Genomic DNA, 25,318 nt, shown 5'->3' with positions numbered 1-25,318 from the left:
ATTTTCACTCTGTCTTCTAGATGCTCTGCCAGATTTTCTTTTAATTCCTTTCTCTCCCTCTCTAATGTATTCCTTTTTTCTGAGTTGTGTTCTGCTCTGATTTGCTCATCCACTTGGCTTATAGAGTCTTCCTAGTCACTGATCTCTTGTTTGACAAGTTTTATTCTGTGAGCACCCAGGCTTATGAGTTTACCTCTAATGACTGCTTTGTATGCGTCCCATGATATTTGATCTGAGGTGCCTACTCTATTATCTTCAAAGAAATTTGCTGAAGTTATTTTCAATTCTTCTCTTATTTTTGGGTCCAGAAATAGAGTACGATCTACTGTCCATCTCGATTGAGATTTTATAATTGTTGATTGTAAGGTTAATTGTACTGCTGAGTGGTCAGAAAGATGTTCTGGTAAATGGTCAGGGGCTTTGATGTTGTTGCGCAGATTTTTACTGATCAAAAAATAGTCTATTCTTGACTGATGTCCTAATTTTTTATTATGGAGAGTAAAGGGATGTTCTTTGTTTCCTTTCTCCCTCCACATGTCAATCAGCTCTAGGGCATTTTTATAAATGCGTAACCATTCCCACATTTTAGGTAAGTTGGTTTTTCTTCCTGGTGGGGATCTATCTTGTATTGGATCCAAAATAATATTAAAATCACCTCCCAATAATAACTTCATTTGGGCTTCAAAAGGATCAAGGATTGCCTGGAATAAAATAAGAAAGAAAAAAGAACAAGGAGGAATAGCTAGCCCAGACTTCGTGGAATACTGTAGATCTTTCCAATTCAAGAATGTGAGATCCCTTATGAAAAAATCTGAACTATATCCCCAATTTCTCCAAACATTGACAAACAAAACTGATCACTTCCTGTTTAAATTCGGACACCCCAAATTCTTTAAAAAGATCAAATTAAAGGTACTAAGAAACGCAGCAAAACTCTGGTATCAAATGAGAAGTACCCTAAATATCCCTTATTACAGCTCCTTGGCCCCCATCTGGGATTCCCCAGGCACTCCTGAATGCTAAAAAGATACCCTAGCATCCCCTTTAAGAATGGCAGGAATTGACAAATGGGGCCAAATGACGACAAAGAACTCATTAGAATCCTGGGAGCATTTTACAGAAATAACTAACGGAACTCTGTCAAAATTTAAATACTATCAGCGAACAAGTAGGGTAGGTGCTTTGACGGAGAAAAAAGCAGCAAATATAGAAATCGAGAAAGAGATTATCAAAATCTCCCCAATAAAGAAAGAAGTCTCAAAATGGTACTGGGCTCTAATTGCTGTAGAAGAAGATAATGTCTCAATATCAGACTCAGTATGGAGTAAAGATATTATAGAACCGGAACTTCAAAATCTATGGCAGAAATCATGTGAAAAATGTTGGTCCATCATCAAACTGCCGCGCTTAAAGAGAAATCAAATATTTACACTGCACAGACCATACTGGACACCCAAAAGACTGTCAAAATTCAAAGGAGCAAGTATAAAGTCCTGCCCTAAATGCGGATTTGAAAAAGCAGATGACCTACATATGTTCCAAGGCTGCCCGCGACTGGAACTTTTCTGGCAGGAAGTAGGTAATATGTTATGTCGGATATTGGGAAATCGCCTAAAAGTAAGTACAACACTCATTATTTTTGGGATTTGTACCAAGTTTAATGTTAGTGATGAATGGTTGACCAAAAAACAAGAAAATCTGCTATTTGTATTGATACTCCTCGCAAGAAGGGAAATATGCCTAAATTGGGTTAAACCAGGACCTCCTCTATACGAGGATTGGCTAAACTCTATAATTACGATAAATAAACTAGACAGGAAAGGAAAACCCTCCAAAAAATTTAACTCTGGGAGATTTGGGAAAATTACTATACTAGAAATGTGTACGGTAATGAAGGAACTTGACAAAGAACCAATATATCCAATGATTAAAGCGGTGACAATAATTCAGACGGGAATAATTCCCGCCGAGTGACCAAGATGGCCAGCTCTCACCCAATCCGCCAAGAATTATTGAATATGGTAAAGGATATAGGAGGGCAAAATACGACAGATCCACCAAAGGGATACTCTTTGTGGCTGGCACAGCGAGGAATACAAAAAGAGTGAAGGAATAAAAAGTGGAAGTCTTAAACTTCCCCCTATGCACTCCTTATACAATCATGCCCAAAAAAAAAAAAAGCAAAAAAAATAATATAGATATGCACAATTCAAATGTTTTAGCGACTTTTTTTCATTTATCTTTCCCAGTCCATCCAGCAACCTCAAATTCGAAAGATATTTGGTGAATGCGGTAGGGAAATAACAAGTCGCAATGTCCTTTCAATCTTCACACCCACATTTATCAGGCAAACTGGCTCCTTCAGCGCACGAGAGCAAGCGTCTCACCTGTTCGGCAAAACGACCCGGACCTTGAGTCCTCCGACGCCGTAGTCCCAGCTGCTCGCTCACAACCGGCTTGCTGCTTTACCCTCGTTGCGCTCAGAGCTTCCTTGTTTCAGCCTAGTGGGGGGCTGGATTACTGTACCACTTCCGGGTCAAATCCAAATATCGAAGAACGATAGCAGCCGCCACATTCCAGCCACAAACGTGAAGAGGGTCCGCCAAACACGCCGACAGCCACCGCGTGTTGAAATCAATGAAAACCAAATCCTGGGTTGAATAAAGCAAACTTCCTTCACCAGGAACGGACCACCACAAAAGGTTTAAAGTTCAGTGCAATTTATTGAAGCCTTCTCACAACATGACGCGTTTCAGCCAGGTTGCCCCGGCCTTGATCACATGACGTGCCAGGAAAAAACACCACCCATAAATACTATGAGGCATTTTAAAACCCTCCCATTTTTTGCATGGAAAGAGTCAAAAGACTAACAGTCATTTAGAAAGTGCATAGTGCAATCGTGCATATTCAAGTCCTAAAATCTTACCAAAAACTGTGGTTCAACAATTAAAATTATACATTGTTAAACATGATTTAAATATTTCATCAAATATTTAGAAAAAGGAATTTACAAAAATATTTCATTAATATTTCATTATAATCAGGAAAAATATTTCTCAACATCAATACACACATATATACATATACACACACATATATATATATATATCTCAATAACAAACAAGAATAAGGGGTGCGGGAACAATGGAGTGGTGTAAAGCAGCAGGAAGAGAGCAGACAGGAGAGAAAGCAAAAAAAACATTTGGCGGACGCAGGGGGTGCTAATACACAAATTAAAATGGTTCCCTGCTGTTACCAGAGTAAGGATATAACTCATTCAATAAAAATGATGGAAAAGAAACTAGGGGTGGGAAAAAAGGGGGGCGGGCACCATCGAATCAGGAGCATCGAACTGAGATAGACAAGAAAGCTACCCAGTCATTAACAAGGGGGTGGCCCAAAGGAGATAGTGATCCTGGCCGTGCTGGACGCCCTGAGAGACGGTGTTGACAAGGCTGTTCCCCAGGCCCTGGTATTACTAGATCTGTCAGCCGCCTTCGACACGGTGGACCACAACATCCTTCTCCACCATGTCGAACAGGCTGGCATCCAGGGCCTGGCGTTGGCCTGGGTCAGATCTTTTCTGACCGGTAGGTCTCAGACCCTCAGCCTGGGCGCCTTCAGGGCTCCCAGAGAGCACTCGCTCTGCGGGGTCCCCCAGGGTTCCTCTTTGTCCCCCCTTCTTTTCAATCTCTATCTTCGCCCCCTTCTTTTTTCTTTGAGGCAGTGGGACGTCACAGTGTTTAACTACGCGGACGACCTGCAACTCATCTTTTCTCTTAATTCCCCCTCTGCTATCTCCAACTTTCAGGCAGTTATGTCCAACATTCTCCAGTGGATGGGCCAAAATCAGTTAAAGCTGAACCCCGGAAAGACGGAGCTCCTCCTTCCCGGCAGGAGCGCTACCTTCTGGGGGCCTCAATTCTGGCCGGCGGACCTGGGCCCCTCTCCCACTCCTGTAGCCTCGGTGAAGAGCCTGGGGGTCACCATCGATTCCGCCTTATCCCTAGGGCCGCAGGTAGGGACCGTGGTCTCGTCCTGTATCTACCAACTGCGCAGGATCAGGAAAGTGGCATACCTCTTTACACCCGATGCCCTCCTGCAGGTTATCATGGCCCTCGTCCTCTCCCGCCTAGATTTTTCTAACTCGATCTACCACGGTTACCCAAAACATCGACGGCGAGACTGAAGGTGGTCCAGAATCAGGCGGCGAGATTGGCCTTAGGGATTCCGAAGTGGCAATCCGCCAGGCCCCTTCTTGTCAAACTCCACTGGCTCCCAGTCATCTCCAGGGCAGCCTTTAAGATCGGCTGCCTTATTTTTAAGTCACTAGCTGGCCCCTGCCCTGCTTTCATCAAATCCCTCATCAGACCCTATTGCTCATCCCGCAATCTGAGATCCTCCCACCTCCATCTCTTGACTGTTCCTCCCTATAAGCTTTGTAGATCTGGTGGCCGGAGATTTGCTTACCTGGCCCCCAAGCTTTGGAACTCTTTCCCCCTCTCTCTTAAAACTTCTAACTCTCTAACTCTTTTTCGTAAGTCTTTAAAAACTTGGCTCTTCCCCCAATCTGGCTAGTCTTTCTGTCCCCTCTACTTCCAACCAGCGCCAGGAAACCCATGGTGTCAGTGCGCTCTATAAGCACCCCTTACGATACGATACGATCTATGTATTATACTGTAGACTATAGGTCTTCAACAACAGGCAGATAAACAAACTTCCTGCTGCATCCCCCACCTCTATATAACCAATTTAACAGGTTAGCCCTGGTGATACTAAAATATCACTACATCAGAATTAGAAGCAACTGCCTGCAGTGCTATAATAATTTGTGAGTGTACATCAAAGTGAATTATTACTGCTTGATGACTCAATATGGATGCAGAATGGTAAGACATTTGTGGAAATGTATATTTATATGTTTACCTCCAGATAAAAGCTCTTCCTTGATAACAGAGTCCATAGGGATTGTCATCACATTATCCTTCGACCCATCTCCCTAAAAATAAAAAAAATACAAACGCTTTTTAAACAAGACCCATGTCATGTGCTTGGTACATATGTGCTCCTGAAAAGCATGTGATCAAGATGGAAAGTGCAACTCCTTTCATTTCCAGGAATTGCACAGAAATTACTAGTTCTTCCAATGTCACCCCCTCAGTCTGTCTTAACAAACATTTAACAGCACAACATTTTTTGAGTGTAATCTCTTACTCTTCAATAGCCCTCTTACTTCTCCCTGCCTTTATCGCCACAGGGTTCTAAGCAGATCACTGAACGGAAAGCCAGAGCAAGGGGTGAGAAGAAACATCCTTCTCTAGTCAAAAGTAACAAAGAGTGACAAAGCAGTTTATTGTATGTCATCCATGACGCTTCACTTCCCATTTTGATAATGAATGTAGTCAGAGAAATGGCCAATTCAGGATTTTTGCAACCGGGACAAAGGGACATTTTACCCCATTACATTAATGTGTTTACCCCTTTACACTCAAGTAACTCACCCCTTTCATGTACAGCAAATATGATGTGGAGCGAAGAGGGGTTTTAGCATCTAAATAACTTTGATAACAAAAGAGTCACATAAAGCAAATAGTTACTTACCTTCGGTAACGTTATAACTGTAAGAGACATAGATTAGTTATAGATTCCTTACCTTTTTTATTACCCCCAGGCGTCAGACTGGATCCGGAGAATTTTTTCGTCATGGGCGTCGAAAGGTGGCATCGGTCAGCTCTGCGTTCGTCGTTGGCGTCATGGTCGCGGGGATGACGTCGCAGTAGCTACTTAGACGTCGCCCTCGTACGCTGACGTCAGTTCTTATACACGACATTCCACTCCAGAAGCGCAGAGCCATGCAAGAATCTGACCACTAGTGCACAAAACTATGGCCCTGAAAAGGGATTCCCCAGCCTTGCAAGTCATTTTGCAGAATAGGGAGGATGGGTGGGGCGGTAAGGAATCTATAACTAATCGAAGTCTCTTACAGATATATCGTTACCGAAGGTAAGTAACTTTTTCATCAGAAAGAGACAATCAGTTATAGATTCCTTACCTTTTAAATAGATACCCCAGTAATACCAACCCCGGAGGTGGGCCTTCCAACTAAGTACACACCAGAAAGTCCTGGTGAACAGAACGGCCAAAGAAGACATCTCTCCGGCCTTGGCTGTCCAGGCAGTAGTGTTTTCTGAACGTGTGCAGAGATACCCATGTAGCTGCCTGACAGATGTCATTGAGGGGGGAATCCCCATCCCAAAGCAGTGGTAGCTGCTGTCGCCCTGGTTGAATGGGCGCACAGTCCCACTGGAGGCTCCTTTTTGCCAAAGAGTAGCAAGCTTTATTGCACAAAACGACCCACCTACAAATGGTCCGTTTGTGCACGGCCTGACCTTTTTTGGCACCCACAAAGCCAACAAAGAGCTGATCATCCACCCAGAATTGCTTGGTGCGATCCAAATAAAATGAAAGTGCACGTTTTGGATCCAGACGGTGGAGCCTCTCTTTCTCCTTAGAAGGATGCGGAGGCGGAAAGAAGGTGTGAAAAGTGATGGTTTGACCAATTTGAAAGAAGTAACTACTTTGGGGAGAAAGGAAGGTCTGGTTCTTAGGACAACCTTGTCTGGTTGAACAGCAAGAAAAGGAGGCTTAGAGGACAGAGCCTGAAGCTCACTCACCCTGCGAGCAGAGGTGATGGCCACCAGAAAAGCAGTCTGTACAGTTAAAAGTCTGAGATGACAGTTTTGCAGTGGCTCAAAGAGAGCACACATAAGTTATGTCATAACTAAGTTCAAGTCCCACTGAGGCATTACGAAAGGGATAGGAGGAAAGAGATGAGTAATGCCTTTAAGAAATCTATTTAGAATAGGGGACTTCAAAAGAGAAGGCTGATCAGGTAGCCGAAGAAAGGCTGAGATGGCTGAGAGATAGCCCAAAGAACCACAGAAAGAGGAGCAATGAGGGGATCCACAGGCTTTGCTGGTTAAAGGCTGTCAACTGCCAACACTCAATCTCCACGCAAGGAGGTGGAGGCTAGACAGGTCAGATGATCAATGGCCAGATGTAATAGCTCAGGATACCAGACTATTCGTGCCCAATCCGGAGCCACAAGAATGACTCTGGGCAGAAGTCGTATAGGCGGAAAGACGTAAAGAAGACAGCAACTCCACTCATGACGAAAAGCTCAGCTGAGCGAGTGCCGTCTTGGAAGTTCCAACATGCAGAACCACTACTGACATTGTGCGTTCTCTTCGGTGGCGAGTGAATCTAACAAAGGCTCTCCCCACTGCCGAAAGAGACCTTGCACCACCTCTAAGTGAAGACACCATTTGTGATCCATCATGCACCTTAAGCTGAGTTTGTCTGCCCTGGCGTTCACTGACAAGTGTTGAACCGCTAGGGATATGCCCTGATGTTCAAGTCATGTCCAGAGGTGAAGAGCCTCTTGACAGAGTCCACAACCCCACCCTGCCCTGTTTGTTTCAGTACCACATGGCGGTGCACCGCCATGTGGTACTGCCCCGTTCTTCCCCAGACATAGCGAAGGAATGCTTTGAGTGCAAGACAAATCGCCCGGTGCTCCAGAGGTTGATGTGGAGCTTGGACTCCGCTGGAGACCAGAGGACCCTGATCTCTGCCTCCTCCATGTGGTTGCCCCATCCCAAAAGTGATGCATCTGTCATCACTGTGAAATCTGGTTGGAGAAGGGAGACGGATATACCGTTTATCCAATCCTGGTTTATCCAATCACAGCAATTGTCGTGCAGTACCCTCCAAGATCTGGACACAATTGGAGAGATTCCCCTGCTGCTGTGGCCACTGGAACTTCAGGTCCCACTGCAGAGTCCGCATATGCCACCTGGCATGATCCACCAGCAGGATGCAGGAGGCCATGAGGCCCAGAATCCGCAGGGTCATTCCGACCGAAACCCAGGATGGGGCTGAAAGATTGAAATCATAGCTCGAATATCCCGGACTCACTGCTCGGGAGGATAGACCCGAAACTGCATCTTGTCCAGAACCACTCCAATGAAGAGGAGCTTCAGAGAAGGAGTCAGGTGTGACTTCGGCACATTGATAGAGAATCCCAGCAAATGCAGGAGGTCTGCCGTAGTCTGGAGGTGGGAGACAACAGCCTGGGGCGAGCCCAACTTCAACAGCCAGTCTTCGAGATAGGGGAAGAATGGAACCCCTGATCTGCGCAGATGAGCTGCGACCACCGCCATCACTTTCGTGAACACCCGAGGGCCGCTGAAAAGGCCAAAGAGAGAACGGTAAACTGAAAGTGCTTGTGGCCGACCAGGAACCGCGGGTAATGCCAGTGTGCCAGCAGGACAGGATGTGAAACTAGGCGTCCTGCGAGTCCAACTCTGCCATGCAGTCTCCAGGGTCGAGAGCAGACAAGACCTGAGCTAGCGTCAACATTTTGAACTTCTGCTTCTGGAGGATGAGGTTGATGTTCCTGAGATCCAAAATGGGACGCAGGCCTTTTCCTTCTTGGGTACCAGAAAGTAGTGGGAATAGCAACCACAACCTACTTCTGGGGCAGGAACTCACTCGATAGCCCCCTTGGCCACAAGAGCCATAACTTCCTGTTGAAGGGCCAAATGATTCTCCGACATGCGATGGTACAGAGGTGGCATGGAAGGAGTAATCTCTAAGGGGAGGGAGTAGCCCCTTCGGACTATCTGCAAAACCTACCTGTCCGACGTGATGGCGCACCAGTAAGGGAGGTGATGGTGACTCCTGCCGCCCAATGGCAATCAGTAGCCCTGAAAGGCCAGACTAGGAGGGTTTGCAGGTAGCTGCAGAGGGGTGACTGGAGGACTGGCCGGCCCGCTGGCCCCCAGACCCACAACGTTGGTTCCCACGTTCCCGGCAACACAGGGAATGAGCAGCTTGTGCCAGCCTGTGGCTCTGGGCGGAACGTGGTGGGGCGCCCCTTCCGTAGCTACGAAAGGGGCGGAAAGCAGAATGCGCAGGGCGGGTGGTGGAGAGGCCCAAGGACTTGGCCGTAGCCCGAGAGTCGTTGAAGCGATCTAGTGCGTTGTCTGCTTTGACGCCCAACAGGCGACGGCCATCAACGGGCATGTCCATCAGGATAGCTGGGACATCCCCAGAAAAACCAGTCGACCTCAGCCAGGTGTAGCATCGAAGGGCTACCGACGTTGAAATCGTCTTGCCTAGCGAGTCGGCGGTGTCCAGACCACATCGTATGGTAAGCTTGGCTGCGTCTCTCCCCTTGGCGACTGCACGGGAGAGCACACTGGAGCAGCACCTGCGCTACCGTATACCACAAGGAGTGGGTGAAACAGCCCAACAGACATGCAGTGTTTACCAACCGCAGTCCCAAGCTGGAACAAGAAAACATCTTCTTCCCAATATGGTCCAGCTTCTTGGATTCCCTATCAGGTGGAGTGATGGGGAATGCGCCCTTGGACGTCGAGGCTTGGACCACCAAGCTCCTAGGGTTGGGGTGTTGGGAGAGGAAAGTGGGGTCGCCTAGAGTCGGACGGTGGCGTCAGGCAATCATCCTATCCACAGGAGCCCCTGTGTTGGGTCCGGACCAGGTGTCCAAAAGGATGTCAGTTAGCGATTCATTGAACGGCAGCAGGGGCTCCGAAGAGCTCGCTGCTGGTGAAGCACCTCCGTCAGGAGGTTAGTCCTGACTACCACCGTAGGTAGCTCGAGGATGAGAGCCTCGGCCGTCCTATGCAACACCACTGCGTAAGAAGCTCCCTCCTATGTAGCCACGTTAGGAGGAGACAACATACCAAGGTCAGGGGAGACATCCAGACCACTGGCTTACTCAACTCCTCTCTCCAGTCCGGATCATCCAACTGGTCAGTTAAAGGGTCTCCGGACCCCTCCCAGTCCTCCTCACCCTCCTCTGGTTGCCAATCTAGCCTGAGAGGAACACCAGTGTAGAACAGGGTACAAAAATATCCATCAGCGTTGGATCCGGCCTTGGACGACTTAGGTCCGGCTCCGTGTTCCGTTCAGGGTCAAGGCCAGGGTTGACACTGGTTGGGGACACAACCGACTTCGGCTGTCGACGTGGTGCCAGTGGAATTGGCACTGGGGAGGTGTTATCAGGTCGACCGGCGCGGATCCGGATCCATGTCTGGATCCAAGGGGACCCTGTGGTGCCGAGGCCGAAGCTGCCAGCGCCGAAGGCCCAGGTCCCCAGACAATTCAGTGGGGCCCTAAGGCGCGCCAGCGGAGTCGGGCTGCCCAAAGATGGCATGCATTGCTACGTAAAAGCTTCGAAGTTGGGCAGGGGTCGCTCCTGGTCCCGGAAAAGGAGGGAAACCAGGAGCTGCAGAACAGGCACTATCTACATCCCGTCAGCCGACCGACAGGGAGAAGTCAAAGAGCGACAATGCTTCTTTGACTTTTTCTTGTGTTTCGACTTACCTGAGGAGTGCAAAGACTTCGAGGACGAGTGGATGTGACTCTGCAACCGGTCCCTTGACCTCCCACGCAACCAGGACCTCGGATGCCAAGGAGCGGACAGCCGGGCTTCAAGAAGCTTTCGGGACCACTCCCACAAAGACTTTGGATTCATGGTCCGGCAGTCAGAGTTCGACTTGGGGTCGTGGTCGCGCTCGAGGCACTACAAGCACACGCCGTGCAGATCCGTCACAGACATCAGTCTTCGGCAGGACCCGGAAGCCTTGAAACCGGGCATCCCTAAGTGCACCAGGAGGCGAAGACTCAAAAACGGTGTCGACAAAAGTCGCAAAAAGATCAGCCAGAAAGTGACTGGAGATAACATTCTCTTCGGATCTGCGCTAGCTGGTGAGCAAAAAGAAAGAACTGATGTCAGCGCACGACATCATCTCAGTCACCGCAAAGCCAACGACGAACGCTGAGCCGACTGACGCCACCTTTTGACACGCAGAGGTACTGCTGACGAAAAAATTCTCCGGATCCAGTCTGACGCCTGGGGGTAATTTAAAAAGTAAGGAATCTAATAACTAATTGTCTCTTTCAGATCATTGTTTTTAGTTTAACACTTCGTAGTTCAATTACTCACTACAGCAGTGCTTGGCAACTTCATATTGCCACCTACAAATAAACACCCCACTTTTGCTTCAGAATCCCATAAAGAGCCAACATGTGAATTATTGATCATACTCTGGTATCATTCTGGCATGCCACGGGTCGTGGCTTACAGAGCCATAAGATGGCCACTAGAACCTAGAAAACTCAGTATGAAGAACTGTTATATGTTCTCGTCACGCTGTTCATTGGTTTACTTTTTAGGTCTCGCGAACTGTGTTGCACTGCACAGCAGTGCACGCGCAGGCGAGAGTCCTTTTGTCCGGGGTTCAGAAATGGACCCTGGAATCGCACATGCTTGTGCATGTGTTTTTTGTCTGCTGTTTTGTGATTGGGCTTTGAGTGCGTGTATCTTGTTAACAGAGCACACAATAGGCCAAAGGCAGGCGCATTGCTCCGCCCACGGCCTATTGGTGTCTGTTACGCGCACCAAAGCCCATATGTTTTCAATTATTGTGCCCAGACAAGGGCGTGATAATTCAAAACATATGCCTCGCAGTGGCGTGCGCACACCACTTGCGGGTGTTTTTTTGTCTGCTTTTTTTACAATAGTGATCGCGAATGCGATCACTTTCAGTGGCGCTTGTTTAGTGAAGGCGGGGTAAAACTTGTTTCATTTGCTGTAATTTTGTGTGAGCAGCGTTTGTGCTCCAGGACATGATGTTGCACTAATGTAAGGCAGTGTTTGTGTGTGGATCCCAGGTATAGCGGTGTCATTCTTCGTCAGACACTTCGTACTTTACACTAGGCCTCATCAAGTCCATGCAGTGTGGACACGAGCATGAGTGGGCGGGAAGGAGGCTGGAGCTAGCGAGGGAGCACTATCTAGAGCCCCACCCCCTCTATCAGTCCAGAATGGGGGGGGGGGGAGCAGTTTCACAATGGATTACTTCAAAGCAGATACATAACAACAGAATGAAAGTCAGATTCCACCAGAGCAGGTCGGACATGTCCTGAAGCACAAGGAACAGGTGAGGGAGTCCCCCCGACATGGAGCATAGTCTGAGCTCTCCAGAGGGGAGAGCACCCCGGTAGCTTGTTTCCTTCCCAGTATAAGAATTGGCTTGGTAGTTTGGTCCGCCCTGTTCCCATGATGCACTGGGCCAGGGTCAGACCGATTTGCATATAGCCAAGTTCTGAGCTGGGATGGTGCAGTGAGCTAAAAAACGGTGATGGATTAAGCCCTGATCTTTGGACTGGGTAAGAGTGGTCTGCTTAATTCAGACATTCTGTTCATCACCACCCCCCTTTTCTGAATCATTTTTGTCCACCATAGCGTGGAAGGGTATACTCAGATGTGAGTCCCTAGCTCACTGCACCATCAGGATTCAAGCAAGCCGGGCCGAAGACGGCTGAAATGCCAGAAACCGGTCCCCGGTAGCTTGTTTCCTTCCCAGTATAAGAATTGGCTTGGTAGTTTGGTCCGCCCTGTTCCCATGATGCACTGGGCCAGGGTCAGACTAATTTGCATATAGCCAAGTTCTGAGCTGGGATGGTGCAGTGAGCTAAAAAACGGTGATGGATTAAGCCCTGATCTTTGGACTGGGTAAGAGTGGTCTGCTTAATTCAGACATTCTGTTCATCACCACCCCCCTTTTCTGAATCATTTTTGTCCACCATAGCGTGGAAGGGTATACTCAGATGCGAGTCCCTAGCTCATTGCACCATCAGGATTCAAGCAAGCCGGGCCGAAGACGGCTGAAATGCCAGAAACCGGTCCCCGGTAGCTTGTTTCCTTCCCAGTATAAGAATTGGCTTGGTAGTTTGGTCCGCCCTGTTCCCATGATGCACTGGGCCAGGGTCAGACTAATTTGCATATAGCCAAGTTCTGAGCTGGGATGGTGCAGTGAGCTAAAAAACGGTGATGGATTAAGCCCTGATCTTTGGACTGGGTAAGAGTGGTCTGCTTAATTCAGACATTCTGTTCATCACCACCCCCCTTTTCTGAATCACTCTGTACACTGGGGGTTTAGTAGCAGTTTAGGAATTTCCTATCCATCTTTCCCGAGATCCTAATGCTATCCATGTTACCGTGTCTTGAACGGAGGCGTGAAGGACACTTTGGCAGTAGGAGCAGAGAAGTGCACGTGCCACGTGGCCCAGGAGCTTTCCTTTAAAACATGACGGGGAACATCATTCTGACAAAATGAGCGGAAGGGCGTTATTCTGAACATACACTTTGTATCAAACATGGAGTGAGAACAACAAAACTTATTTGACGGCCTCCATCCCCTCACAGCAGAAGCAGAGACCGTGAATGAGAACACGTATGACATCACAGGCCCTGCGCAGGAACTGCAAGGGGGCGTTCCGCCACACCAGGAGAGAGAGAAATGAAGCCCATATCTGACAAACTGTGTCAGGGACAAGAGGGCCGTCTCCAGGTACATTACTTGAGAAGTGATCCATGCCTTTAGCCTGAAGACACGTGGTATCGGCCACAGGATTGTGATGTAATAATGACATATGAAAGAGTCTCCATTGTGACATGCCCGGTATATACACGAGTGGTAACCAGGGAGATGCAGCACTGGCTGAGAGGACTGCATCCTCCTGCACGAGCTGGGGATGGAGATGTCACAAGGGCAGACTTGACCCCACAAGAAAAGAAGACATCAGGGGGTGGGGGGCAAGGAGTCATAAGTGAGTGATTTAAAAAAATTAACTTGGAAATCAAATTGAAAACTGATCTGTAAAGAAACTGACACTCCACCTCCGAACTCCCCCTCCCCCCCTCCCCACACCTTCACTCGAGGTGAGAAAAGGAGCGCCTTCCACTGCGGCTCCGCCGGATGCGGGTAACGTGCGCGAGGGCCAGGGAGGCGGAATGGAGCCTTTTGCACCGATTGAATACAGTGTAGAAAAAATATTTTACAAAGCTTCACTAATAGGTAAGGCAGGTATAGGAGGGGCAGCAGCAGTGTACGCTTTCCTAACAATACTAAGTTGATTTGGAACATGGGAGTGGAAGTGCGTGTCTGAGGGACAGAGAGAGATAGTGAGAGTGCTTGCATGTGTGTGAGAATGTGTGTCTTTGAGTGCATGAGAGTAGGTTTAAATTATGCTCATAAGTACCACGCTAGCCCCAGTGTGCTGAAGGTAAGTCGTGACTAGTTGACACCGAAGGCTTATGGCTTAGGACGAGGTGTGTTATCTATGGCAAAAGGCTGCCCACTGAGACATACAGGAGGTAATACTTGCCATATGGGGGAACCCATGACAAATTGTTGAGCCTTGCATAGTGGAGGTAATTATTTCGATGTGGGGGCACCAGTGGAAAATGGGGGCTTTAAGGCAAAATGGTGTCCTTGGTATATGGTAATCCTGACATAATAAGGCACCCTTGGCATACTGGAGGTCAAATAGAACAAAATGTTGGCTTTGGCATACTGGAGGTAATGCTTGACATACAGGGGACACTACATGAAAATTTTGGCCCAGGCAAACTGGAGTTAAATACTTACATATGTAGTGAACCCAAGGCAAATTTCGAAAAAATTGAGTCAGCTACTGGTGAGGGGCACGCCAGGAAAGTACTATAATAGTGTCATGAGTGCCTGTTCAGAGCTTGTGACTAAAAATACTAGTTGAGCCCATGTTTTATTTCAAAATTCTTGTTATTAATTTGCTGCTGTCTCCCATTCGGGGTTCCAGCGGGCTGGCAGTCCGCTATATCGACATCAGGACATTGGATGTTTCTCTGGATTCTCAAAGTGAAAGATACAACATATGCATTGGTGAATATAAACGTGCCCTCATTTTTTTCTGTTGTTGGTATGTGATGAAAATGTATAAATAAATATAAAACGTTAAAAAAAGTACCCTGGCAAGCATACTGTGCTAGACTTGATAAACACAATGAAATAGAAGGAGAGAGAGGAAAATAAATGAAGCTAGCTAATACTTCCTGCCTACTATACTAATACTCACAAAACAGTGTAGCTAGGCTACAGAGTTCATTGGTTAGGTTGAACACTGGTGTATATTTAGTCATAAGGAGTAATTGTAAAAACAGCTGTTCTTCAACTATTCATTGTAAATATAATAACTTCGATTATACCTTTACTACCAAGAATAGGCAAATAATAGAGAGCCTCTGATTTGGACACTCTGCACAAGCCGACTCCCCTACCTTGTCCACAATTAAGAATTAAGGGAAATGCTTTGAAATTGCGATTTGGCTAATCTGGTCCTTTGGGCATGGAAAATAAATGAAGTGAGGCGAAGTGTGGGTGTTTGGTTGATCCACCAAAGCGTTTTGCTTTAGGGCTGTGAACTGTTCACCTATAAACATTATGATAGATCCTTTTGGAACAGGCTAGACTTTCGTTATTTTTCCCTGACCAGTACCTGTTCCAGGCTGTCTTAGGTACGGGAAAGAGGCTAGTGCATTCATTAACAAGCATTCGCAATGCAATAGGTCTCGCATTTTTGGGAGTTTATGCTATTGGCATTGTGGGTGACAATGCCTTATATTTATGTTTTTAAAACCAAAACATAAAAAAGGCATTGTCATTTACAATGCCAATAGCTCAAACTCACGTAAATGCGAGACCTATTGCATTGCAAATGCTGGTTTACTCTGCTTCATTGTTACGCTAATATTCTTGTTTTTATTATCCTCCTTCTCAATCCTATGCTCCTTGTATTCTCTTCTCTTACAGGGTCTCCGTTTTATGGGTAACCTTAAAATTATTAAGTGCTAAATATGTTCTGTGTCCTGTCTATGTAATGGTTACCTACATCTACCCTACGATCTTGTCGGAATAAGTGTTCCTTATAATCAATGTAATTATTTTATTTATATGCCATCTTTGCCATGTTTACTTCTCCATGTACATACATATTCTCACTTATCTCTTTAATAACTCTTGACTCCTTCTCAGATTAAGCTGAATTCTGTTTGGCTATCAACTTCCATGTCTTGTTATCTTTTCTACTCCTATGGTGTTTTTCAACCTTGTGGCCTTTTTTAGGCCCTATGCTATGTTTTTACTTATTTTTACTCCAGGGGTTACTTCTTATTCCCCCTACCTTTATCTCTATTTCCTATTCTTTCCCTTATCCTTCCCCTTTTTATCTATAATGCTCACATATAATTATTCATTTATTTACTATTAACTTCTGTCTTTATCATACATATAAATATAGCCTCATCTCTTTATCCATTTTATCTATTATTTAATTCCAATGGATTTATGTCTGTTGTGCGTGCTATTTCCTGGAACATTAATGGCGCTCATAATCCCATTACACAACAGATAGCTATTATTCATTTGTCAAAAAACAAAATGCCAAAGTGCCCTACTTCAGGAAACTCATTCAATAGAGAAAACCCCTCGTCTATTAAAATACTATTGAATTGTTTTATTTTCCTTTCTTCAGCTATTAATAACAATTCAATCGTTCTTTTCCCCCTACATTTTTTAACTTAGAAATTTTCAAACATACAAATATGACAATGATAGATAGGTATTTCTTAATTCGAAAATTAATGTTATTTTTAACCCTTTCACTGCGGGGCTAATTTCCCCGCGGTGCGGGGAGGGCCGCGCACGGCGCCGCTGTGCTGATGACGAGCCCAGGCTCGTCATGCAGCACGGTGCTCGTGTGCTCATGACGAGCCTGGGCTCGTCATGAATGTACTGCTTATAAATGAATGTTGTGCTCTAATTCCAATCTTCTGCTAGTAGGGGGTCGCAATCAACTTATGGATCCTAAAATTGATCAAAATTCAAAAAGTTAATATATTCCTAATAAAACGCAAAAGGTTTTTTAAAAAGCCATCCTTTCACAAGGTCAGATTGATATATGGATTTTACATAACCCAGATCTCATGGAAAACCTGTTTTACTATCCTGCTCATCAAATTAGGTCCCGTAGAGAATGTATTTTTTAAGTAAAAATATTACTCAATCCATTATACGTGCTTAGAAAGATTCCATCTCAAGCCCAAGTGATAGTGAATTTAGAACCTACATTAGACCATCCACTCTCCAATCAAAGAAGATTTAACAACTACTTATTACAAGATCCAATTTTTGTTGAAAGCTTGGGCAAATTCGCAAAATATTTTTGTTGTATTTTTTAAGTAAAAATATTACTCAATCCATTATACGTGCTTAGAAAGATTCCATCTCAAGCCCAAGTGATAGTGAATTTAGAACCTACATTAGACCATCCACTCTCCAATCAAAGAAGATTTAACAACTACTTATTACAAGATCCAATTTTTGTTGAAAGCTTGGGCAAATTCGCAAAATATTTTTGTTGCTCTTAATACAACCACTAATCCTAAACTTAATTTCATTTGGGATTCCTTTAAAGCAACTGCTTGAGGATTTACTATTGATTGCATTGTGATAAAAGCAATTAGCAGTCAAAGAGTTGTTATGTCTATTTAGGCCAATTAAAGATCTACAACACAAACATATACCTCTAAGTGCAAGGATACTTTTGCCCGGCTCAGTCAGGTTAAATTAAAATCTAGTAAAATAAAATGTACGAATGACGCTTGCAATACACTTCTGAAAATGAATGCCAAATTCTATGGAGGTTGCAGTAAAAGTGGGTACATAACTTGCTACCTAAAAATTAAAATACAAAAATTACTATACCACAGATAATACCCCATCACAAGATACCCAAGACTATTTTCTGAGGATATACCTCTAAAAGAGAAGAACAACCACCAGATATTTCTTCTTTAGAAGCAGATATTGATTTTTCAGACATTAAAGCTACTTTCTGTCGCCTTGCTACAGATAAAGCTTCCTGGGTGATGACTTTTCTGTTTAATTCTATTCCTGTTTTTCTGGGATTCTCTTCCCCAAATTACTATTACTTTAAAAAAAGTTAAGGACGTGCTCAGAGTTCCTTTTTATAAGCCAAGCTATGTTTGATAACAAAAAAAGATTGAGTTTTATCATAATGAAAAAATGATAGACCTATCTTGGTAATAAACACTGATTACAAGATATATGCCAAGATATTAGCCATGTGTATTAATTACATAATTTCCTACTTGGCAGATCTTGAGCAATCTGGTTTCATTAACGGCAGATGTATTAGTGGCAATTCCAGAAACTATTTGTACATCAATCATTGGGCTTCGAAAGTATCTGATCCTAGTGCAGCAATAGCATTGGATGCTGAGCACACCATTGATAGAGTTAGCTACAATAACACAACATATTGAATGATTATACAGTATACCTTAGATCTCAGTTTTTGTTAATGATAGACAATACTCCTACTTTGATCTTACCAGAGGCACTTAGAAGAGCACTGTTATGTATTTTAGCCCCTAAACGCTTAAAAAAAATACAAATATCTAACAACTTCACCGGTTATAAATCTAAAGGTGTTGATCTTAAATTTACAGCATATGCGGATGATCCTTTATTCAACATGTCCAAACTGGATATCTTCATCCCTGCATTTTTATATACTACACTAATACTCAGAAGTCTTCGGTTACAAGCTAAATGTTGAAAACTCCGAAGTTAATACATATTGTTATTAAGAAATGTTTCTAAATACAGACATTGTTCGGAAAACCACAATATTGAAATGTCTGTGTATGTTATACTCAAACTGCATAAAAAAAGTTTAATATCAATATTAAAGAAATTAAATACAAGATTAAGACGCTCTCTGAAAAATGGTCACCTCTTTTCCTAACTTGGTGGGGTAGACCTAATACTAGCAAAACAATGTTTTTATCTATTATAAATTTTGTGTCATCTATGCGTCTGTCAAACTTCCTCAACAATTCTATAAAGGTATCTACAGCTGTTCAACTAAAACTCTCTGGATTGCAAAGAGAGCTTGTATCACTCTGAAAAAAGTTACAACGACCAAAACAAAATGGAGTTATTGCTCTTCAAACTACTACCTCCAATTAGAAAATGCTAATGATATTACCTTTGCTTAATGGTGGAATATGATTTGTTATTATCATAGATTAGATTGAGTTTGTTTTACTTTTCTTCAGATAGCTATTCGAAGACTCTCAGTGTGGTTGCCTTTAACTTCATCTTTTAGCCAAGCATGTGTCACAGAATGTCCGATATTATTATTGAAACTCTTCATCCTCTTTGATTTGTATATTTCTTCCTTCATAGTGAATAACTTAATTCCTTAAATTACTGTAATTACATTACTCTATATTAATTGTTTTTCCCTTTTTAATATTTAACTCCTGTACATCCCTCCTCACTTTTTAGGTTGAAGTCTAGCAGACAGCGCAGTTGTCTGGTTGCGAATAGACTTTTTAGGGACATTTTGAAAGCTTCCCTGGGAATGCATTCTGCCCGTTGCTTACAATTGGCTTGTGGTTTGTATTTTGCTTGATTTCTATTTGCTGGCTTTATTTGTTTTAGGCTGTGCAACATGTCCATGTCCCTCCAGTGGAGCAAAGCCACCCTTTCTGTAAACAGGCCTTTAAATTTTGTTCTCATTTTGTCACATTCGCTGTACATTCGAAGACATGGGTCAAATGTAAGGCTCTATCTTTTCAGGGATCTTGGTGTTTACTTTTCTTTCGCTGACTTCAGAGTAAGAGGATTTATGTGACAATCTTACTGGAAACTAGGGTGGGAATGGAAAAGCATTTTTCTACCATACAACAAAAAATTTAAATGTCTGTACATAATCTGTGTGAATATTTCTGAATATATTAGGATTAGGAAAACACAAATGAAGCACATTATTTGCAATTCTGGCGGAAACAAATATTTTAATACAATTAAAACAAATCAATATGCTAATGAAATTTCCACTCATCTTTTGTGTGCTGTATAGTTTTATCAGTATAACTATGTGCAAATGGTCATTTCAATTGAAAATGTGTTGTCTATAATGGTAGTGCCCTACCATATCATGCATACTCCACTCAACTCCACTATACGCCACTCAACTCTATGCCAATCTAGGACACTCCACAACTCTCCACTCCATGCCACTCTACTCAACTTTAGTCGAGGCCACTCTACTCTATGTTTGTCTATGGCACTCCACGCCACTTTATACTAATCCACTCTATGACACTTTACTTCATTTGATGCTACGCTATACCACTCCACTCTTTGACACATTACTCAACTCTTGGTCACTCTACCTCACTCTACTCTCTGCCCCTCCACCCTATGGCACCCTACTCTAGTCCACTCTACGACACTGTGGACCTCAGCACTTATAACAGACTGCCACATGGTGGAGCGTTTTTTAAATTTCTGATATAAGTAAAGCAGCATTTGTTTAATAATTTCATATGCCCTAAAAATGACTAATACCGGTTGTTCAAGTCATTCTTATAGCTTCAGGTGGTCTGGAACAGTTTGAACTGTCACACTTGTACGAGTGTGATGGTTAGTACTTGTGTTGATACTGTCACTGGCAGTGCTGAGAGATTTTCTTTTGTTACAAATTAAGCACGATCTATAACACTCCACTTCACAACACTTCACGAAATTCTATTCAACTACACTCTACAACTCCCTCTATGCCACATTACGCCACTGTAAGACACACTATTCCACTCTCTCACTACAATGTATGCCACTCTTTGTCACTCATCTCTACAACACTCTGTGCCACTCTACGCCACTCCATTCCACAACCCTCGACTCCACGCCCTCCCTCTATGCCCTCGACTCTACACCACTCTACACCACTACACTCCACTACACTCCAATACACTCCACTACACTCCACTACACTCCACTACACTCCACTACACTCCACTACACTCCACTACACTCTACTCTTCGCCGTTCCACTCTACTCTTCTCTATGTCACTAACTTTTCTTAATGCTGAACAACAGCCACACTGGTGTACAACATGGCCAAAACACATTGGCAAAGCTAATAGCGCTTACATAAGTGAGACATATTGGCTTTGCCAATGCTGGTTCTCCTCTTCCTCCTTTCTCTCCTCCCTCTCTTCTTTGCTTTATTTTTATAACATTATAAAATATCCTTAATTCTTTTTAGTATTGAAATAGTATGCTTCCATAACACTAATTTAGTTGTTACAGCTTTTTCTTATGTAATAATAGTATTTTATGTTACCCTTTCTTTGCTTATTTCCACTCCTCTTTTCTTTGCTTAACTTTTCAAAACTATTTGCTATTTCATAGTTTATTATGCAATGGCTTTTTGATACTGACGTGGTGACCCTTTTCTTCCCGGACCGGCGAACCTGCATTTTATCCCTGTTTCGTTCCTCTTTGTGCGGCAAGGTGCTCCCGCTCACCCCCCGCCGCTGCGCTTTCACATCAATAGCGCGGCCGCGGAGTGGGGAGAGCTACTGGGCACACTGGACTACAAGCCCCATAGATCCTGGAGGCCGGAGCTGAGCACCGCATTCACGCGCCAGGAGGCGCACAAATAGCCGCGTCGCGGGAATGCCCAGGGCTAAGCCCGGGCAAAGGGCGGGCTGTCTGTGGCCGTCCGGGGATGGAGGAGGACGGGACGGGCCGACCCCCCTAACATCCACTTAATGACATCGGACCTTACATATTGACTATCCATAAAGGTACTGTGGACTTGAGGTCGATTCACTGTCCTTAAATTGTTGGCCTAAAAACTGTTCCTGTTTCTTTTCCTTGGGTCTAGAAAGGCGTGCTAAATTCTACTCTAATGCCTGGAAAGGGGGACAAAAATCTACCCAGTGTGTCTCGCCCAATGACAAGGCAACAGATGGCTGTAGCGCAACCACTCCCTAGCTTAACGGCCATCGATAAGATGTTACAAAATACCATTGGGGTGGTTGTGTCAGCTATAGAGAACACTGAGAGGCGGCTGTCAATTACACCAGCCGTTCCCCTGCAGCAACAGACTGAGGACTTTTCTATAGTTACTGCAAATCCCCCTGATTCTAGTTTCTTCTTGACATCATTTGTGGAACTACCTTGTGCACAGGCTGTTGTCAATGTTGATTCTAGCCCTTTGGCTCCCACACGCCCTGCTATAAGTATGGCGGGAATAAAACATAATTCGGGTCCCACTAAAAGAAGAATTAGATATCAGAGGAAAAAATCTGTAAAGAGCACGCGACCACGAGGGGCGGCACTGGTCTCAACTAGCCCTCTGCCCCCCCTCGTGGGAGCTCCTCTCTGGGCTACCCACCTATTGCTTGACTTTCAGGCACAAATTGAAAAGATCATTGGCACCCACATTAGACCTATTGTCTCTAAGTTGGATAGACTTGTTACCGCACTAAACAATACAGGGCTAGGCAAGGCTAGGCCTGTCCTCCCACTGGGAAAAAGTAATAATGGAGTGGGTGCTAGTGAAGCTGGGAGTCCTTTGTCTCTTAAAGACATACATCCACTTACTGGGTCTGAAGGAAAACTTGCCGTTAGGCAATCTGCTGACAATGGAAGTCACTCAGCACAATTAAGGGATAGACAAGCTAGTAATAATAGCCCCACTGATAACCCACATTCAGTAGTAGGTCTAAGTTCCGGCAAGGCCCCATCCCTGCTTAATGGTGCGGAAAAGGCTGATGGCAGGAATAGTGCAGTGTGTGGGGAAGGTGTGGGGGGGGGAAAGGTGTTCCAGCTAGGCACCAGCCCGTTAGTAATACATTCCCAAGCAGAGATCATCAGATGCAACTTCCCTCTATTGACCTGCCCCAGAATCTTTGCCATATGTTGCGGTCCTTGCTGGGTTCCCCCCCCCCCCCCCCCCCCCCTTAGTTCAGGGAAAAATTGAGAGCCAAAGTGATCTCAAGAATAAATGTATCCATTGGCTCAACTCCCATAGGCCCTCCACTCCCAATGCTTCAGGTGAGATTGTGAGTGTAAGAAGAGTGGAATGGATTGGTTCTGGCCCCAAAAGCCTGGCGGGCGACTGCGTGGTTATCAATTTTAGGCAACCCCGTGCAGTACAGCATATTTGCAACGGGTTGCCCGTCCGGTCAAACACTCAAATCTTTCCCTGTGATCTATCCTTTCTTTATCCCACTACCCAAACTAGATCTAAACAGAGTAGAAGATTCCATCATTGTAGGCCCAAAAATAATCTGGAGAAACCACTTGGGGGAGGGCTCTATTCGCTTACTCCCCTTTTCCCCTTATTTCCCCAATGTAACTGGTTTAGCCCATTGGAACTGGTGGATTGACGCCCTGAGATGTTAAGTCTCCCATTTGTACATGGTAGTAATATGGGTTTGATCTCAAATTCTATCCAGGGTGACGTTCACTCACTACTTACTGAAGTTGCAACTGGAGTACACATATTGAAAGCAATAGATGGGACTACAACTGGGGATATCGTTCAATCTAGAGAAGTCTTAAGCAGCGATGCAGAGGGAAACGTGCATGAGACCAATTGTATTTCCGAGTCTAACGTGCTCTTGGAAGACACAACAGCAAAGAAAGAGTCAGTAGATGCACAAATAAAGATCCTGTCCTGGAATGTCGCGGGGATTAAAAATAAGCTACCCATCCCTGAGTGGGGTGCCTTTATGGCATTGCACGATATCGGTTTAATGAAGGAAACCTGGGCACTTGAAGTTAGTACAATGCCGGGTTTCGCCACTTTTGATATTTTGGCGACAACCGGAGGCAGAGGTAGGCCATCGGGTGGACTCTCAATCTGGGTGGGTACCCATCTGGGCATTAGGGCTGTACAAATTCCAACTAACTCGCCCGATGTCCAGTGTGTACTACTTACCCCCCAAAGTATGCCACATGTAGCCATAATAAATGTATACTCAAGGCCAGTTAAACGGGGGCTCGAGTCTGAGGCAACTGATTGAAAAACTTCATCCAGCAAATTGACCCCTCGATCGTTTTAGTGCTGGGTGGAGACTTCAATTGCCAGTTTGAGTCTCTGATGAGCCCAGATTTGGGTGATCTAGACGAAGTAGATCAGCTTTGGCACATTCCTGACCCGCAGATTTCCCAGGTCAAGGTATGGACCCCTCTTGTCTTGCAAATTCAATCATTTGCACTAATGACATCTCTGAGAGCATGCAACGGGAGGGTGGAATCTGATAGACCGGGGAGAGAGACGTTCAACAGACCGGGCCAAACTTCTGTCATTGACTACTTATTTATTGAAGCTAGGCACTGGGATAGGGTGGTTGAATTCAGGGTGCACGCAAGGCATGATAGTGATCATAATGCCCTTGTCTTATCACTTAAAGCTGGGAGTTTTGGTCTGATAAATTCACTGCTTCTTCAAACAAATGTTCCCCAACCCCTAATAATAACCAGCTCTAGGCGAAGGGTAAAATGGCCCCACTTTCAGGACTCCCCAATAAAACTTGCTGAACTATACGGGATTGTAATCCCATTTATTTCTGATATGGGGAGCCCGGGCTCCAGGGGAAGGGCTGCCGATATTCATAACCAATGTACACCCATGGTATAATGCCTTTTGTCGAAAGGCAAAAACCGCCCTGCTGCTTGCACTTAAAACAAAGGACACAGGAGCTATTAGGGGAAAACGCCTATGCCACAAAAAGGCAATTAATGAGGCTAAAAAGGAATGAGAGATTAAGTTGTTGGAAGACCTTGGAAGTGCGCTAAGGGGTCGGGACCCTAAAAAACTCTGGACCATTGTTGCAACAGGCTTAAATGGGTTTAGCCCCGCGCCTGCCCAAAATATCGCCCCTATAGTGTGGGAGTTGCACTTTGGAGCACTCTATGGTTCCGAGTTGCACTTTGGAGCACTCTATGGTTCCGCTACAGTCTGTCAAACTTTCGAATCCCAGCAAAACCTGGGAATACTAGGGGTACCCATTGGTAGCAGGGAGGGACCTACGCCTCTCACACTGTGATATCATCACACTGAATGAGGTTGAGGCGGCAATTGGAAAATTACTTCCCAACAAGGCCCCCGGTCTCGATAAACTACCCGGAGACTTGTTCCGTACCCAGCCAAAAATCTGGGCTCCTTACCTAGTTGTTCTATTTAATGAGATACTGTTGGGGGCAGAACTGCCAGCGACCTGGCTGGGGGCCGAGATTGTGCCCATCTTAAAAAAAGGCTGCCCACTTACCCCTTCAAACTATAGACTAATAAGTCTAATAGATACATCGCAGAAGTTAATGGGAAGGATCATTCTTGATAGGATCCTCGGTTGGATAGAGGAAAATGAAATCCTGATCCCATTCCAGGGTGCCTTCAGGGCTGGCACTTCCACCTTGGACCAAATATTTCGCCTGCAGGTCCTTTATTGGAAAACAGCAAGTGTGGAGGGTGGCAGCCTCTACCTTGTTTTTGTGGACCTACGGGCTG

General features: G+C 44.9%; 1 protein-coding gene across 2 annotated transcripts in view; it reads right to left on the bottom strand.

The window, feature by feature from the left end:
- Window positions 1–25,318, bottom strand: part of LOC147724807 (ubiquitin carboxyl-terminal hydrolase CYLD-like) — a 481,074-nt gene that overhangs the window by 243,591 nt on the left and 212,165 nt on the right. For both annotated transcript variants that reach the window (XM_086966313.1, XM_086966314.1), the window contains exon 4: window positions 4,927–4,999. In XM_086966313.1, the coding sequence (XP_086822439.1) occupies window positions 4,927–4,999 (73 nt within the window). The remainder of the gene's footprint in view (window positions 1–4,926; window positions 5,000–25,318) is intronic.

Source organism: Lissotriton vulgaris, chromosome 4_1, assembly GCF_964263255.1.
Source record: "Lissotriton vulgaris chromosome 4_1, aLisVul1.2, whole genome shotgun sequence".
Taxonomy (NCBI): domain Eukaryota; kingdom Metazoa; phylum Chordata; class Amphibia; order Caudata; family Salamandridae; genus Lissotriton; species Lissotriton vulgaris.
The sequence above is the reverse complement of the archived record's forward strand: the minus strand, read 5'-3'. Positions and strand labels throughout refer to the sequence as shown.